This window comes from Mastomys coucha, unplaced genomic scaffold (assembly GCF_008632895.1).
Source record: "Mastomys coucha isolate ucsf_1 unplaced genomic scaffold, UCSF_Mcou_1 pScaffold18, whole genome shotgun sequence".
Taxonomy (NCBI): domain Eukaryota; kingdom Metazoa; phylum Chordata; class Mammalia; order Rodentia; family Muridae; genus Mastomys; species Mastomys coucha.
Genome location: NW_022196900.1, coordinates 3,977,729 through 3,997,458, shown reverse-complemented (window position 1 = coordinate 3,997,458; position 19,730 = coordinate 3,977,729). Strand labels below are relative to the sequence as shown.

General features: G+C 41.1%; 1 protein-coding gene and 2 pseudogenes across 8 annotated transcripts in view; 2 read left to right on the top strand and 1 right to left on the bottom strand.

Moving 5' to 3' along the window:
- The window catches only part of Unc13b (unc-13 homolog B), a 211,220-nt gene that overhangs the window by 171,009 nt on the left and 20,481 nt on the right, over positions 1 to 19,730 (bottom strand). For all 8 annotated transcript variants that reach the window (XM_031377182.1, XM_031377174.1, XM_031377175.1 and 5 more), the window contains exon 2: positions 2,528 to 2,557. In XM_031377182.1, coding sequence (XP_031233042.1) covers positions 2,528 to 2,557 — 30 coding nt within the window. The remainder of the gene's footprint in view (positions 1 to 2,527; positions 2,558 to 19,730) is intronic.
- Positions 10,996 to 11,148, top strand: LOC116095887 (annotated as a pseudogene).
- LOC116097211 lies at positions 19,518 to 19,616 on the top strand (annotated as a pseudogene).

Genomic DNA, 19,730 nt, shown 5'->3' with positions numbered 1-19,730 from the left:
ATACTGCTTAAAACAATTATCTAGGGCTGGCAAGATGGCTCAGCGGGTAAGAGCACTGACTGCTCTTCTGAAGGTCCTCAGTTCAAATCCCAGCAACCACATGGTGGCTCACAACCATCTGTAATGAGATCTGATGCCCTCTTCTGGTGAGTCTAAAGACAGCTACAGTGTACTTATTTATAATAATAAATAAATCTAAAAAAAAAAAATTATCTAGATAGTGTGAGAAAATGGGTACTGCCATGCTTGCTTATCATTTCAAAGGTATGTGGTTTTATCCAGATGAGAAGACTGAGGCAGGAAGAGCTCACATTTCAGGCCAGCCTAGGCTACAAAGCAAGACTATCTCAAAAGCCGAAACAAAGAAATGGGGAGATGGCTCAGTGAGTAAAATGCCAAATGCTTATTGCCCAAGCGTGAGGACCTGAGTTCAGATACCGAGCATCTTCATGAAAGGAGAGAAGGTAACATGTCTATAACCGAGCTCTAGAGGGTCTCACACATGCCAGCCAATATCAGGAGCACCCAGCTGTACTTCTGAAACCTGCAGTACATTTTGTATCGTAAGATCTTAAACTTGAGCTGGGGACAGGGCTAAGTGGCAGAGCATCTTCCTAGCATGTGAGGTCCCAAGGTTAGACAAAATTTAAATCTTTTTCTAGGCTGCGTGGTACACACTTAACAATCCTAGCAGTTGGAAGCCAGAAATAGGACGACCCAGGGCCTTGCTAACCATCCAGTCTAGTCAACTGGGGAGCTCCAAGTTCACTGAGAGACCCTGTCTCAAAGAACTGAAGTGGAAAGCAATTTGAGAAAGAGGTTCAAGGTCACATCTGGCATCCATGTACACAGGTGTACACACATGATGCTAATGATGATCCTTTCTTCTCTGCAGAAATCGGGTCTCTCTAGGTAGCTCTCCATGTCCTGGAACTAGATATGAAGACCATGCTGATCTTCATTAGATTCTCCTGCCTCTGCCTCTGAGTAGTGGAATTAAACATATGTGCAACCATACCTGGCCAATATTTTTTTAAAGTTTGTATAGGTTTTTTTTTTCATCTCACTATAATCTTGTAAAATATTCTACCTAAGGATGGTGGCTCATGTTTATAATTACAACAGGTAGCTGAGGCAGAATTCTGAAAAACAAAATCCATCTGGGGCCACACAGCCTCCACTACTGAGTGACACCCTGTTTTAAAAATAAATAAATAAATAAATAAATAAATAAATAAATAAAGGGGATTTACAAAGTACTTATCTAGGATGCATAAACCCCAGGTTTGATATCCCAGCACTACACACCAGGAATGGTGGCACACACCTATGATCCCAGCACTATGAAGGGGAGGACAAGGTGATCTGAAGTTCAAAGTCATCTTTAGCTATATAGCAACTTCAAGGCCACCCTGGGCTACGTAAGACCCATCTCACAAAGAAACTTAAATCTAAAAATAAATTTAAAGATGATTTTGGTAGACAAGGGTGCATGCCACCAAAACTAGCAACCTTAATCCTAAATTTGATTCCTAGAACCCATATGGGCAAAGGTCAGAACTCACTTCCAAAAGTTATCCTCTAACTCCACACCCATGCTGTGGCATGAGCATGCATAGGCACACACACATACACACAGAAAAGAGAACATAAAATTAATTAAAATAAAAATATTTAAAGTATAGTACAGTATAATTGTGTTGGCAAGAGAGAAAAGATAAACTTTTCATTGATTAATACAGATAAAAATACAGGTAGACAAAGTTCAATGCTTTATAGCAGTGGAGTAATAATTTCATGAATTACCTTAGCAAATTAAATCACTGCATTTAAGTAGTTAGCTAAATGAAATCATTAATTTTTTTAATCTTTCTGAGATAGGGTCTCTTTATGTAGCCCAGGCTTATCTGGACAAGCAATCCTCTTGCACCAGACTCCCAAGTACTAGGATTATAGAAGTGTATCGCCATGCCCAGCTTATAATTAATGATTCTGTTTTAAGATTGCTTTTGAGGAGCCAGGCAGTGGTGGTGCCTTTAATCCCAGCACTTGGGAGGCAGAGGCAGGCGGATTTCTGAGTTGGAGGCCAGCCTGGTCTACAGAGTGAGTTCCAGGATAGCTAAGGCTACACAGAGAAACCCTGTTTCCAAAAAAAAAAAAAAAAAAAAGATTGCTTTTGAGGGGCCAGTGATAGCTCAGTAGGTAGAGGTACCTGACATGCAGCCTACATAACCTGGGTTCATTCTCTGGAAATGTGATAGAGGAAGAGAATGGACTCTCCCAAGCTGGATCTCCTCATGTCATCAACCTTGCATAGAAAGTGATTTATCCCTGAACCACGGAGGTTCAGTTCCCAGCACCCACAGGGCAGCTTACAACTACCTGTAATTCCAGTTCCAGGGGGATATGACACCCTCTTCTTGCCTCCTTGGAGTCCTGTACACACACACACACACATTTTTTTTAAAAAGACTGCCTTAAATCACAGCAAGTGTAAAGTGTTGAAAGCAAGGAGGGCCAGACTTACCTGGTGAACCCTGGAATTTGGCTCTTTTAACTGCAAGAAAACAAAAAAAGGTAAGATTAGGAACCTGATCTCATACACAATGAAAAAAATCTGTTCCTGCCTCCTAACAAGGAGGCAGAGAAAGCCAAACGGCAGGCGATCCACTTTATGTTGGATGTCCTTCTGAAGTTTAGGTTATCAGGGAAAATCCCTCTACTTCATTCTGCTAAAACAAGAGTATATCGGGAAGAAAAATAGACAATAGACTTTAAAACAAGAGTGGAAAGTGACTCCTAAGACCAAGCAGGTATCAAGAGGGTATCAAGAGGTATTCTAGCCATAATGACATGGAACTGCTTCTAAAGAATAGGCAGGGAGCTGCACAAGAAAGAATCCTACCACAACTGCACATGCAGCTTCTGGGGGAGCCAAGAACTATACATGCAAGGGAACTGCTAGAGTTTGACTAGTGGCTCAAGTCTGGAATCCTAGCACTCAGAAGCCTGAGGCAGGAGAGCTGCTGCAAGTTCAAGGCCAGCCTGAGTTACAGAGTAAAAAGGAAGCAAAGCCAACCTACGAAGATTGAGGACAAATTCCCCGGGTGTGTGTGGGGGTGGGGGGACAGTTTGTAGTACAATGCATAGAAAGACTCTATAAGGGTTTGTCTGCCTTTCTCCATGCTACATGGAGACAAATGTACATGTTACAAATGAAAGCCTCCCTTAGCTGATGTCCCAGCATAGTACTTCCAAGAGCTAAGTCACTTAGGACTCTCCACAAGGCCATCTCCATTCCAGTCAGTACTCGTTACTACTAAAATCTTTTCTTTTTATTGATCCAGAGTATGTCTTTTATAATCTCACATAAAGTCAGATCCTCTTCCCAAGTAATCTTACTCACAAATATGGAGAAAGTAAAACAGGTCATGTGGAGCATCCCTTTAATCCCAGCACTTAAGACACAGAGGCTAGTGGATGAGTTTAAAGCCAACTTGGTCTACATAATGAGATCCAGACCTACATACTGAAACCCTGTCTTTAAAATTAAGAGAGAGAGACAGAGAGACAGACAGAGAGAACACACTTCAGCTAGGCTTGGCAGTGCTTGCTTGCAATCCTAGTAGAAAGTAGAGGCAATTCAAATGAACAATTCAAAGTTAGCTCAGCTACATACCCGAACAGGACCAACCAGACCGCTAAGTGAATAAAGGTGTTTGTTTCCATGTCTGACAACTTGAGTTTGATTCCCAGGACCAATATGGTAAGAAGAGAAAAACAACTCCCAAAATTGTCCCCTAATCTCCTGTTATATACACACTTTGGCATGCACATGCACACACACACACACACACACACACACACACACACACACACACACGCACATACATGCACACACATCAAATAAAAAAAATGTAGTTTTAAAAATGTTTAATAAAAGCCAGATGGTAGTGGCACACACCTTTAACTCCAGCACTACGGGCAGAGGCAGGTGGATCTCTTGAGTTCAAGGCCACCCTGGTCTACAGAGTAAGTTCCAGGACAGCCAGGGCTATACAGAGAAACCCTGTCTCTAAAAACTAAAAACAAAACAAAACAAAAAAAAGTTTAATAGAATTAAAATATTTTAAATTGTCATTACACTAGCAATAACTATTAAAATTAAATAAAATAAGCATAAATTTTCAAAAAATAACCAACAAAATTTTAAATATATTAATATATACATAATTAAAATTTTTTAAAAAATTATCTGGTTGGACTGGTCAATGCCTATAATCCTATCATTTGGCATCATAGGAGGATCTATGTAAACTGTGGAGGTCAGCCTGGATTACATGATTACATTAGGTCAGTCAGAACTACATAGTAAGATCTTATCTCAGAAATGGGGCTAAAGGGGGCTGTCTCTGACTACTTCGCCTGTCTTTGGATCCCTTTCCCCTAACTGGGCTGCCTTGTCTAGCCTCAGTAGAAGAAAATGTACCTAGTCTTACTACAACTTGATATGCCAAGGCTGGTGATAGCCATGAGAGAGACCTCCCCTTTTCTGAGAAGAAAGGGAGGAAGGAAGGGAGGGGAGAGAAAGGGCCTGAAAGGAAAGGAGGGAGAGGAAGCTGAGATCAAGATATAGAGTTAATAAACAACTTAAGAAAAAAATGGACTAAAGAGATGGTTCATCAGCTGAAAGCACTGACTGCTACTGCAGAAAACCTGGATTCAGTTCCCAGCACCTACCTGATGGCATACAACCATCTATGACTCTGTCCCAAGAGATCCTACATCCTTTTCTGGCCTCCTTTGGCACCAGGGACACAAACGGGACACACATACATGCAAGTAAAGAACTCATACACATAAAATTAAAAAAATAAAACAAAAGAGGGTTGGAGAGATGGCTCAGCAGTTAAGAGCATTGACTGCTCTTCCAGAGGTCCTGAGTTCAAATCCAATTCAAATCCCAACAACGACATGGTGGCTCACAACCATCTGAAATGGTATCTGATGCCCTCTTCTGGTGTGTCTGAAGACAGCTACAGTGTACTCATAAATTAAAATAAATAAATAAGTCTTTAAAAATAAAAATAAATAAAAGATCCTGTCTCAAAAAGAAAGGGAGAAAAGGAGGGGGGAGGGGGAATTAAAATAGCATTACATGGAATAGAAGTAATCTTATTATAATTAATAAATAGGCATCATAGATTAATCATTGTGTCTAATAATCTATCCTGAAAAGCACCAATACTACAGCTTTTAAGGCAGGAGATAGAGAAGAGGGAGGAAGAGAAATAAGAAGGGGAAAAGGACTCAATAACGTGCATGGTATAATCCCAGCACCTGGGAGACTAAGATCGGAGGCCCAATAAAGGAGGCCCACAGAAGGGAGAAAAGGACTCAATAACGTGCATGGTGTAATCCCAGCACCTGGGAGACTAAGATCGGAGGCCCACAATGTAAAACTCGAAGTTACATAAGACCTTGTCTCATAAAGTTAAAAAAAAAAAACTGCTGCGCACAGTGGTGCGCACACCTTTAAGCCCAGCACTGAAGAGGCAGAGGCAAGCAGATCTCTGAGTTCTAGACCAGCCTCCCCTACTTAGGGAGTTCTAAGCCATCCATAGTAAGACCACAGTCACTCAGATGTGAGGCTATCAGTTTGAGTTTTGTGGGGTTTTCTGAAACAGGGTCTCACTATGTAGCTCTAGCTGTCCTGGAACTTATTCTATAGAGTAAGCTTACCTAAAACTCATAGATCTGCCTGACTCTGCCTCCTGAGTGCTGGGACTAAAGGTGTGTGCCACTATACTCAGCTCACAGTTTTAGTTAAGTCCTTATATTAGATCTGGATAGGGTAGCACATGCTTCAATTCCATCATTTGGGAGGTGGGGACAGTAAGAGCAAGAGTTCAAGGACAGTCTTGAGTTAGGCAGTGAGTTTTAGTTCAGCCCATGCTACAAGACCCTGTCTCAAAAATAAAATCCTGTTCATGTCTAAAAATAGGTCCACATTACCTTCAAAATGAGATTTTTGTTGTTGTTTGTCTTGGGGTATTTTAGTTTTGTTTGGGGCTTGGGGGTGGGAGGGAGTTAAGATAGATACCACTATGTAACCCTGGCTGTCCTGGAACTCACTATATAGACTAGGCTGACCTTAAACTCACAGTGATCTGGCAGCCTCTGCCTCCCAAATGCCAGGATAAAGATATGCACCAACAGACCTGATTTCAATATATTTAAAATAACAAATAAACTGGGCAAGGTGGTACTTGGCTCTAACCCAAGTACTTGGGAGATGGAGGTAATAAAATAAGATCAGAAGTTTAAGGTCATCCTCAACTATATGGCAAATGGGAGGCATGCCTGGGCTAAATGAGACTCTGTCTCAAAAACAAACAAACAAATCCATAACTATAATCCCAGAAGTGAGAAGTAGAGGCAGGAGGATCAACAGTTCAAGGCTAGCCTCAGCTACATTGCAAGTTCAAGGATATACTGGGTAACCATAAAACCTTTCTTCAAAAATAAATAAATACATAAATAAATAAGAAAACACTATATGTTTCAACCTCAACATCAAAAATATAATGAACAACAAATTTACTGACTATGAAGTCAATTTAAAATTATTATTTTCAGAATCAAAGCTATTAAGAACTCTAGTACAAAATCCCTCCTTGTTATGAGGTCCACTTAAATCCAACATAACTCAAACACCAGGTCAATACAGATGACAAAAAATTATTGTAATCAAGCCACTACTTGAAGTAGAAACTTAAGGGTTCTTTAGGAAGTCAGTTGGATGTTGTTTTGCTGGGACAAACACGTGAAGGAACGTTTAGCTGAAGCAGACACAGGCGAAAGGATGTTTTGCTAAAACAAGCACGTGAAAGGACATGTGATGAAGGATTCTTTTTTTTTTTTTTTTTTTTTTTTTTTTTTTTTTTTTTTTTTTTTTTTTTTTTTTGGTATTTTCAAGACAGGGTTTCTCTGTATGGCTCTGGCTGTCCTGAAACTCACTCTGTAGACCAGGCTGGCCTCCAACTCAGAAATCTGCCTGCCTCTACCTCCCAAGTGCTGGGATTAAAGGCGTGTGCCACCACCGCCCAGTGATAAAGTATTCTTTACTAACAACACACATGCATTGGTCCGCCTTACATTTTTTTTAAAGATTTATTTTATTTATTTTATGTGTATGAGTACACTGTGGCTGTACAGATAGATGGCTGTGAGCTACCATGTGTGTGGCTGCTGGGAATTGAACTCAGGACCTCTGACGGCCCCGTTAGCTCAGCCCCCAACTCCTCCCTCCGGCTCCCGCTTGCTCTGGCGTAATTCACTGTAGCTGTCTTCAGACGCGCCAGAAGAGGGCATCAGATCTCATTACGGGTGGTTGTGAGCCACCATGTGGTTGCTGGGATCTGAACTCAGGACCTTTGGAAGAGCAGTCAGTGCTCTTACCTGCTGAGCCATCTCGCCAGCCCCCGCCTTACATTTTGTAGTTGAGCTCCATTTGTCAGCATGCCATAGAGAGAAACATACCAGAAAGCTTTCTGGTGATGTACTGCAGTTTCTTGCTGCTTCCTCAGACATGGGACGATTGACAGAGTAATGTCCTCTGAGACAGATACATGAGCTGAGGCAAGACATATGGAGGATACATGATGTTCGAAGGGTATAAACAGAACTCAACGCACAGTGATGGAGGCTAAGCTTGGCTTGCTTATAGACTAGTGGGTCTTGTGTCTTCACTGATCTTCACTTCACTGAGAGGCACAGCTGAGAGCTTCTGGCATTCCTCCTGCTCCCTCCTGCTGACTTGTGTAGAGGCTGAGGCCTGGCTGTCTCTGCTAAGTCATGTCAACTCTACCGAACTGGATGACTGCTGGTGTACCTGTGAAGTGTTTTCAAGTGGATGGAGCTGCCACTAAACAGGTCCACTCCCTGCTACCCCTCTATCCTTTCTTTCTCTGGTGGGTGGTAGGCCAAAAGAGAGGCAAAAGTGTTTAAGAGCCATCATTAAAAATAAAGTTTTAAAAAAAAATTAACGCCGGGCGGTGGTGGTGCATGCCTTGAATCCCAGCACTTGGGAGGCAGAGGCAGGTGGATTTCTGAGTTCGAGGTCAGCCTGGTCTACTGAGTGAGTTCCAGGACAGCCAGGGCTACAGAGAGAAACCCTGTCTTGAAAAACCAAAATAAATAAATAAATAAATAAAGTTACAACTACTGATCTACCAAGGCTGCAAAACAGACTTAGGATCTGAACTGCAACAACGAGCCAGAATATTACAGAATATTTAAGCTTGCAAATAACAAACATCTGTGCCAAATAACTGTTACATTTTTCCACCAATCAGGATAGGAGTTGGTTCCTGGGCATGGGAACAGGAACTTAAAGTTTAACCCTGAAAGCAAGATGGAGAAGTTGTCCTTGAGACAGCTGGACTCAAAGACAACTGTTTCCTAACAGGAGTTCCCCTAAGACTTGTGACCTTGAACTTAGTTTCCCATATGATTAAATGGAGTCTGAAAACAAATTTCTTTTGCTTATTCCAAACATCCTTATCTGCCCTGTGTATAAAAAACAAAAGCAGAAAAGATATATGGGAAAATAAATCAGTCATTAAAGAATAATGAGGCTCCTAAAGACTACAGACAATATGAAAACCTGAAGTCGGCTAAAGAAAAAGAAGACACAGACAGAACACTTTCCCCTAGGCTCCCAAAAACAAAGGCAAAAATAAGAGAATATGTGCCTATATCTCAAAAACAAAACAAAACAAACAAAAAAACTAGCACCTGTGTTTCTCTAACCTTCCTATAGAACCAAATCTGCTACAGGCACTCTTAAGATTATAGGAAATAATCCTATTCATACAGACTCACAAGCAGTGACCTGGTTCTCTAAGCACAAGGAATAGCTAACCTGCCTGGTCACACCTGACCTATCATGAGATAATTTCCAAAGCCATATGGTATTGATTGGTTCTCTTGCTTGGTACCTTCCTGCTTCAGAACCTAGCATTAAAGAAGTCTACCACTTAAATGCAGTGACTGCTATTTCCTTTTTATTTGAAGAGTAACATCTTTAAAAGTAGGAAATATATGAATACTTATTTCAATCTCATGCCAACATCAAACACTGTTATAATTATCAATTTGCACATTGTTTTACTGAATTTCACATTTGTCAAATATCTGGATATAAAGATGCACTGTGACACCTGTTAACTGACTGACCACAGGAACTGACAGAACTGTGAAGACTGGTTGGCATGATGTCCTTTTTCTCACCCCTTCTTTAGTAACTCTCAAAGCTGAATACTTAGGGCTTGCCATGCAAACATGAGCAGGTGAGTTTGATCCCCAAAACACACGAACACACACACACACAGAGAGAGAGAGAGAGAGACAGAGAGAGAGAGAGAGAGAGAGAGAGAGAGAGAGAGAGAGAGAGAGAAGAGTATTATTATAATACTTTTTATTATAAAAGTATTATAAAAGAAAACCTCATGGTGAAAAAAAAATTATTCTTCTCTTACAGAATGGCAAATACCTGAATGTTTATTCTTAGCCTTTACAACTTCGTTTTTTAATATGTATGGGTGTCTTGTCTGCATATGTGTCTGTGTACCACATGCTTATTTGGTGCCTGCCTAACTGTCAGCTCCCCTAGAACTGGAATTACAGACAATTGTGAGCCACTGCTTGGGTGCTGGCAACTGAATCCAAGTCCTCTGGAAGAACAGAAAGTGCCTATTAAGCCACCTATTAAGCTGTATAAGGAGATATCCTTATACAGCTGTCTTTTTTATTTTGTTTTCCCTTTTGTTTTGGGGTTTTTGTTTTGTTTTGGGAATTTTTTGAGACAGGGTTTCTCAATGTAACCAGCCCTGGCTGCCCTGGACTCACCTTTAGAGAAACCAAGTTCAATTCCCAGCACCGTCAGGGTAGCACACAATCATGGGGAGTGGAGGGAGGGAGGGAAAGAGGGGGGACCTGAGTGGGAAAGAGGAGGGTGAGGGGGAAAAGTAGGTAGGATCAGGTATTAGAGGAGACAGGAAAGAAGCCCAGAGGTCCATGAGAAAGAACAGAAATACGCAGCAGTATGGGGCAGAGGCAGGGGCACCTCTAGAAAGTTCCAGAGTCCTGGGATATGTGTGGCTCCCATGCCTCCATGGGGATGACCTTAGCCAAAAATGCCCAACAGTTGGGAGATGAAACCTGAAGAGACCACCTCCAGTAGAAAGACATGGCCCCCCAGTTAAGGCATGGGGCTACCCACCCATCTTCAAAATTTCTGACCCAGATCTGTTCCTGTCTAAAGGAAATGCAGGTACAAAAATGGAGCAGAGACTAAAGGAAAGGCCTTCCAGTGACCAGCCTAACTCTCATGCACAGGCACCCAACCCTGACACTATTACTGATGCCAAGTAGTGCTTCCAGACAGAAACCTAGCATGGCTGTCCTCAAAGAGGCTCTACCAGCAGCTGACTGATACAGATACTCACAGCCAAACCATTGGACTGAGGTCAAAGACCCCTAGAGAGGAGTTAGAGAAAGGACTGAGGAGCTGAAGGGGTTTGCAACCCCATAGGAAAAGCAATATCAACTAACCCAGACCCCTCAGAGCTCTCAGAGACTAAGCTACCAACCAAAGAGCACACATGGGCTGGTCAGAGGCCCCCAGCACATACGTAGCAGAGGACTGCCTTGTCTGGCCTCAGTGGAAAAGGATGCATTAATTCTGTAGAAACTTAATGCCCCAGGAAGGGGGATGCTGGCAGGAATGAAGTAGGGGTGGGTGGGTTGGTGGGGGAGCACCCTTTCAGAAGCAAAGGGGAAGTTGGATGGGATGAAGAACTTGGACAGCAACATTTGGAATATAAATAAAATAGTTTAATAAAAAAAATATTGCTTCTTTTAAAAGTATTGGGGAAGCTCCTTTCCTTTCTTCCACCATAGTAGGCTCTACACCAGGCTTGACTTCTCACTATGTCTTCTCATAAGACTTTCAGAATTAAGCAATTCCTGGCCAAGAAACAAAAGCAAAATTGTCTTATTCCTCAATGGATTCTGATGAAAACTGGTAACAAAATCAGGTACAACTCTAAAAGATACTGGAGGAGAACGAAGGTGGGTCTGTAAGGATTCACACAATGGCAAGACTGAGGGTTTATACTAATTGTGGTCATCAAACAGTCCTACCAGATGGAACTCAACAAGTTTAACCTGGAGACTTGCTCATGTCTTAATTAAGGTATTGTTTGCCCAGTAATAAAATGTAGAACCTTTCAAAAGATGGTGGAGAAGAGGACATAGGCCCATTGATAAAATACTGCCTATTATGCACTATCAAGCCCTGGGTTTGATCCTCTGCACTGAATAAAACAATATGTAGTGCTCCATGCCTATAATCACAGCACTTAGAAGGTGGAAGTAAGAAAATTAAGGTCATCCTGGCTATATAGTGAGTTTGAGGACAGCCTGGGCTACAAGAAACCCTATTTCAAAAAAAAGAAGAAAAGAAATTGGTAATATAGGCAAGTGCAGTGGCACATGCCTGTAATCTTAGCACTTAGGAGACTGGGGCAAGAGGGCATCAGGTTCAAAAACAGCCTGTGCTACATAGTGAGTTCAAGGTCAACATAGGCTATATAAGACCTTATCTAAAATAGACCTTATTTGAAAGACACAGGGACAGAAGACACTGATGATTTAGCCAAGTGTGTAAACATGCCTGCAATCTAGCACTTAGCCAAGGCAGGACCTCAGGTTCAAGACCAGTCTGGACTACATAATGAGACCCTGTCTCAAGAAGAAAAAAATATATTTTCAAGATAATGACCATTAGAAAAATAATAAAAAGGAAACAAAAACCTTATGAACACTGTCCTGATTATAAGGGTAAAAAACCATGAAGAATTCTCTAACAGCTACCAATGAGAAGGATGTAAGAAAAGCTGGAGCGGGACTGAAGAGCATCTTGCTGATACAACCCTTGTTGGGGACAAAATCTGAAAACAACTATCCTAGAAGGTCAAGGACCTGTGGGATGGTGGCACAGTGTCAAGTCACATTCAAAGGGAAATACAATGACTGCCATATTCTCTAGTAAAGACAGGACTATTCTAGCACAAGGTGGCAGCAGCCACACTAGATCTGAACCAGACACAGCAACACTGGCAAATACACAGAAATATAAGCCACACAAAGAGAAGCTTCCCTGAAAATCAGAGTTTGCACCCAGACTTCTTCCTCATTGTCCTGCTGAACTGCTTAACTAGCAATCAAGGACCTTTGTTAAAGTCTAGGTGGAAATCTTAACCTTCTGAGACTTCTAATAGCAAACAATAACTGAGACCACCTAAAAATTACTCTTTCTTCCTGTGGAAGATGAGGGAGTCCACATAAGGCTGAATCTAACCTCATTTTTCTTTCTTGTCTGTTTATTTGTTTGTTCTAAGTCAGGGTCTCTCTTACCATGAATGTATCCTGAGTTGGCCTGGAACTTAATATGTAGACCAAGCTGGCCTTGACCTCACAGAGATACCACCTGCCTCTGCCTCCTGAGTGCTAGGACTAAAAGCGAGTGCCAGCACATCTGACTTTACCTCATTTTTCATTAAGAAAAAAAAATGTGCACTGATTTAAAGATTACAAAATGATCCTAAAGTGATATAAGAAGTGCATGACACTCAACATCTAAAAAGCACTTAAATAATGGGCATACAAGGCTCCACTATGTATCCCTGACTGGTCTGGTACTTGCTGTGTAGACCAGGCTGGCCTCCAACTCAGAGATCCAACCGCCTCTGCCTCCCAAGTGCTCCCATGTACCACCATGCCCCAACATTTTTTTAAAATCAATATTTATTCTGCAACTTCTGACACAGTGTCTTCACACAATAGGTGAATGCTACAGCTCCAGCCCAGGATCTCTTAAACCCAGAAACTAAGCTAGATTAGGCAACACAGCAAGACATCATTACAAAGTTGTGATGGGATGTATAATGCTAACCCAGCATGCACAAAGCCCTGCATCCAACTCCCAGTGCTGCATAAATCTGCTGTGGTGGTACACACCTGTAACATAGGAAGATGGAGACAAAAAGATCACAAGTTCATGGTCATCTTCAGCTTCATAGCAAGTTTGAGGCCAAAAATAAATATAAATAATATTATACTAATATAATATATTATAATATAATGTATATAATAATAATATAATAATATAAACAAAATAGAGTGACACAGAAGCAAAAAATGAAAGGTCAAACAGAACTAAAATAATAAGGATGCCTGCTAAGAGACAGAAAAGAACTTAAAGGGAAACTGGCAGGACAGTTCAGTGAGTAGACGTACTTGCTGCACACACCTGCCAACCTGAGTTTGATCTCTGGTACCAGTGGAAAGAGAGAACTGAATGTTAGAAGTTATCCGATCCCACATTTGTGACGTACAACACATGAAACCACACTCACAAACACACAATAACAAAGCTTTAAAAGCACTCAAAAGGCAGAGGCATGAAGTGGATGGGAATGTAATGAAGACTAAATAAAAAGCTCAGTAAGATAAGAATATTAAGCAAAATAGGAGAAAAATATAAAAATCTATATAGCTGAGGCTGGCCTTGAACTCCTGGTCTTCCTATTTCTACCTCCCATGTACTGGGATTATATGCATGCTTGGTCATTTGTTCTTGTGTCAACTTCAGAAGCTCCAGTTATTCATGTGTGAGTCTTCTAATTATACTGTTTTTGGTTTTACTGTTGTTGATTTTTAAGATAGGACATGAAATCCATTTCAAGTTGATCTTCAGCTTATAGGATTATAGGACTATAGGCATGTGCTACCTCCTCTGGCTTTTGCTTACATGCTGTAAGCATATATCTCATTTCTCCCTTTTAGAATGCTATTGATCTCTTCATTTATTTCTCTTTATTCTTAGGGAGCTTCTTAAATTTTGCCTCCACACTATCACTTTAGTTTTCTTCTTTTTTTATTTTTATTTTATTTTTTCTCTTTTTTATTAGATATTTTCTTTATTTACATTTCAAATGTTATCCCCTTTCCTCATTTCACCTCCAAAAACCCCTATCCCCTCCCCCGCTCACCCACCCACCCACCCAACTCCCGCTTCCTGGCCCTGGCATTCCCCTACACTGGGGCACAGAGCCTTCACAGGACCAAGGGCCTCTCTTCCCGTTGATGACCAATTAGGCCATCCTCTGCTACATAAGCAGCTGGAGCCATAAGTCTCATCATGTGTACTCTCTGGTTGGTGGTTTAGTCCCCGGGAGCTCCAGAAGTACTGGTTAGTTCATATTGTTGTTCCTCCTATGGGGTTGCAAACCCCTTCTTTAGTTTTCTTCTATGTTAACTTGTTTATGACTGCTTGTGTTGCTGTTGAGGCAGTGTCTTCTGTATCACAGACTGGCCACAAACTCCTTATGTAGCCAAGAATGGCCTGAACTCTCTCCTGCCTCCACTTCCTGAGGTCTTGGAGTTGGGTTTGTGCCTTCTGCCAACTCAGCTATGTCCCACCCATCTCCTATTCTCTTCACTTTTATTTTGAGACTGGGTCATACTATGTTGCCCAGGCTGATCCCTCCCAACTCAGCTTCCCAAGTTCTTAGAACAGAAGTAATTTCAAATATAAAAGAAAGTTTTCTTCAGATAAAGATCTGAATTACAAAGCAAAGCACTATAATGCAGGAACTCTGCACCTGACCAGTTTCCACTCACATGTGAAGTCCATTATGATGGAGGCATCTTGCCAGCCCAGGAAAAGGAAAGGAGCACAAAATAATTCTTCATGTTGTTAAGTACTCATATGTATAACATGATCCCATCATCCTGCCCCTTTAATTATACCAAGGACAGTTGATAAGTAGGATGCAAGCAGCTCAGTGCACGTTCTGAAAGGAAAGCTACACCAAAAGGAGATTTTATATATATATATGGGCAAGGAATCTTTCTCTTCCCTACCAGATCTTGTGAGACAACATTAAAGATTGCTTATATTTTATTTTGTGTTTGTAAGTATTTTATACAAAGGCCCAGCCATTTAGAGAACTCAAATAATCTTCACTGAAATGAGGAGCTGTATAGTAGTGGCGCATACCTTTAATCCTAGCACTCAGGATTAAGAAAGGCAGAAGCAGGTAGATCTCTGTGAGTTCAAGGCCAGCCCGGTCTACAAAGCAAGTCCTGGACAGCCTAAACAGCTCTGTCTACAAACAAACAAACAAACAAACAAACAAACAAACAAAAGCCCATAACAGTAATAAGGAACAAATAAAATGAAAGAGATATACTAAGAAGCCACTAGATTTGGTTTGCATTTTTAGAAGATATCTCTGTCTACTTGTCTACTGCTTTGAAAATGTACTTAAGATAGAACATATTTTTTTTTAAAAAAGATACATTGAAACAAGAAATGATGGTAGCTTCTACCAATATGATAGAAGTAGAGATGATTTTTTTAAAAAGGGGGATCTGGGAAAATAAAGTATATAAATGACTAAGAATTAATTTATGAATCCCAGTACTAGGGAAGCAAGACAAGCAAATCTCTGTAAATTTCAGGCCAGCTACTTCTACATAACAGGTTCTAGGACAGCCAGGATTAGAGACCCTGACTCAAAACAGAAAGAAAGAAGGAAGGAGAGAAAGAAAGAAAGAAAGACAAACAAAACATTAGCTTATAAAGCCAAGACAGAACTGTTGAACATTAATAGTCTCTAATACAAAGATGCTTTTGTATACATTCCTTCAGTATTTATTGAATATCTATTGTCAAGAACTGTGTCGGCCTGGCGGTGGTAGTGCATGCCTTTAATCCCAGTACTTGGGGGGCAGAGACGGGAGGATTTCTGAGTTCGAGGCCAGCCTGGTCTATGAAGTGAGTTCCAGGACAGCCAGTGCTACACAGAGAAACCCTGTCTCTAAAAACCAAAACAAAAAAAAAAAAAGAAAAAGAAAAAGAAAGGAAGGAAGAAAGGAAGGAAAGAGGAAGGAAGGAAGGAAGGAAGGAAGGAAGGAAGGAAGGAAGGAAGGAAGAAAGAAAGAAAGAAAGAAAGAAAGAAAGAAAGATAGATAGATTAAAATTTTGCCCTTGGGGCTGGTGAGATGGCTCAGCGGGTAAGAGCACTGCTCTTCCAAAGGTTGTGAGTTCAAATCCCAGCAACCACATGGTGGCTTACAACCATCCATAATGAGATCTGATGCCCTCTTCTGGTGCATCTGAAGACAGCTACAGTGTACTTAATTATAATAATAAATAAATCTTTGGGCCAGAGCGAGCAAGGACTGAGCCAGCAGGGCTGAGCAAGGCTGACTGGAGTGAGCAGAGGTCCTAAAAAGTCAATTCCCAACAACCAGATGAAGGCTCACAACTACTGTACAGCTACAGTGTGTACTCATATACATAAAATAAATAAATAAATCTTAAAAAAAGAAAAACTGTGTCAAATAACATAAGAAGAGAAATCAAGATACTAGGATAGCTTAGCAAGAAAAGGCATTTGCTACAAGCTGGTGACCTCAGCTTGATCCCAGAACTCATGTAAAGGTAAAAGAAGAATACTTGAAAGTTGTCTTCCAACCTAGATACACACACACACACACACACACACACACACACACGCATGCACACAAGGACACACGCACTTTAAAAAAATTTTAAAGATACTTTCTGCTCTCCTTGAATCTCATTGACTAAACGAAAGGAAGAGCTGTACCAGACTGTCTGACTAACCATCAAAGCAAAACTCTTTCTTTCAAAATCAAATCAACAAAGGGGAGACAGGACCTGTAGAGACCACCTCCAGAAAACAGGGATGGTGCCACCCACCCATCTCAAAATTTTTAACCCAGAAATGTTCCTGTCTAAAGGAAAGACAGGGACCAAAATAATGGAACAGAGACTGAAGGAAAGGCCATCCAGAGACTGCCCCACCTAGGGATCCATCCTAACTGCAGACACCAAACCCCCACACTACTGCTGACTCTAAAATGTGCTTGCTGACAGGAGCCTGGTTTGGCTGTTCTCGGGGAGGTTCTACCAGCATCTGACCAATACAGATGCAGATAACACACAGCCAACCATCGGACTGATCCTGGGGATCCCAATGGAAGAGCTAGGGAAAGGACTGAAAGAGCTGAAAGGGGTTGCAATCCCATAGGAAGAACGGTATCAACTAACTGGACCACCCAGAGCTCCCAGGAACTAAGCCACCAACCAAAGAGGAGGGATCCAACCAACATGGAGGGATCCAAGGATCCAGATACATCTGTAGCAGAGGATTGCCTTATCTGGCATTAGTGGGAGGGGAGGCCATTGGTCCTGTGGAGGCTTGATGTCCCAGTGAAGGGAGATGCTAGAGCAGTGAGGCAGGAGTGGATGAGTGGGTGGAGGAGCACCTCATAGAGGCAAAGGAGAATGGGAAGAAGGGGAATAAGATGGGGAGGGAGGGTTGTGGAGGAGAAACCGGGAAGGGGGATATCATTTGAAATGTAAATGAATAAAACGATTAATAAAAAAAATCAAACCAACAATTTAATCTATATCAAAGTCCCTGACTGTTATATTAGGTCACATCCAAAACAATCAAAACCAATACAGGACCTGACATCAACTCAGTCTGTTTGACTAGATCCATCTTGAAATCAACTTTCCAGCCAAGCATGGTGACTCATGCCTTTAATTCCAGAGCTTGGGAGGCTAAGGGAGGAAGACTGCCATGAACTCACAACTAGCCTGAGCTACAGAGTAAACTCTGTCCCAAAAAAATAAAAGATAGCCCTAACTTCCCAACAGTTATCTGAGTGCACACGACAGTGTGTTAGTGAAGATGTGGGCCCTCAAGAATGGTAGACAAGTGCTCTATTCTCAGCTATGTCCCCAGACCCAAGCTCACTGTTTTTATTTTGACACAGGGTCCCTAACTCACTGTGTAGCACAGACAGGATTTGAATTTTGATTGTCCTCCCTCAGCCTTTTGAGTAACTGGGATTTCACATCTGCACTGATACTGTTTTCAGGGATTCAATGTCTCCCTGCAATTTCATAATGCTTCCTTAAGTCTAAAGAAACAGGGCTGGTGAGATGGCTCAGCGGGTAAGAGCACTGACTGCTCTTCGGAAGATCATGAGTTTGGATCCCAGCAACCATATGGTAGCTCACAACCACCCATAATGAAATCTGACACCCTCTTTTGGTGTGTCTGAAGACAGCTACAGTGTACTCATTTATAATAATAAATAAATCTTTTAAAAAAATCTAAAGAAACAGACCAAAGGAATCATGTATTTTGAGATCTGAAAATGATAATTCATCTCTGTACCCTTATTCATTTTTTTATTTTTTTTCATTCTTTTGTTTGTTTGCCTATTTTTTGTATTGTTGTTGTTTGTTTACTATGTAGTCCTGCCTAACCTGGAACTCACAGAATCCACTTGCCTCTGCTTCCTGAGTGATGGATTAAAGGTATGCACCACCACACCCAGATGTATATATGTATGTGTGTGCGTAAGTGTATATATGTGTGTGTGAGAGAGAGAGAGTGTATGTATATATACTACACATGTAGAATACGTTATATATTGTATATCATATTATATATTATATTACATTACATTACTAACATTGTAGTTTTGTTTGAAACAAGTGGTATGTAACTATATAGTCCATGCCAGCCTCAGATTCCTAACTGTTAAAATTACAGGTGTGTGCTACCATACCTAGCTTCTCTGTACTTTTGCAAAAACTCTCTGTGATCTAATGAATAAAAAGTATAGATATCTATTTAGGCCTGGACTTAACTCTCAAGTTGAAAGATAAAACAAAGGCATAAGCCAGGAATGATGGCAATGCCTGCAATCTCAGCACTTGGGAAGCAGAGGCAAGAGGATCAGAGTCATCTTCATCTGCAAAGAAGGTTTGAAGCCATGCTGAATTACATAAGACCCTGTCTTAAAAGGGGGGTGAAGTTACATTTTATCAGTTCTCTACTTTGATCTCTAGAAAGGCAGATAAAGATCAGACTAGAAGCTGTATTTTCGAATAAGGAGTGTATATTAGCCTAAATAAACAAACAGTGCTCTTCCAGAAGATTTGGGATTAAGTCTCATCACCCATTTCAGTCCCAGGGGATCCAACACCCTCTTCTGGCCTCTGAAGGCACTGCATGAATGGGGTGTACAGGCATTTATGCATCAAAACAGCTAAACACAAAAAATATTAAAATTAAGTGTATGTGGTGACACATGTCTTTAATCCCAAGATTCAGGAAGCAAAGGCAGGTAGATCTCTGAATTCAAAGCCAGCTTGATCTAGAGAATCCCAGGACAGCCAGAGCTACACAGAGAAAACCTTGTCTTGAAAAACCAGTAAAAAAATTAATTAAATTGGCTCTTTATTCTTAGACCCAACCTATTACCAATGCCATCTTCACTCTGCATGACCTTGTATATCATACCCCTTCTTATATATATCAAAAATCAGGTTGGTGCTCGCTTCGGCAGCACATATACTAAAATTGGAACAATACAGAGAAGATTAGCATGGCCCCTGCGCAAGGATAATTCGTGAAGCGTTCCATATTTTTTTTTATTATTTATTTATTTATTATGTAAGTACACTGTACTTTCCAAAAGAGGGCATCAGATTTCATTACGGGTGGTTGTGAGCCACCATGTGGTTGCTGGGATTTGAACTCATG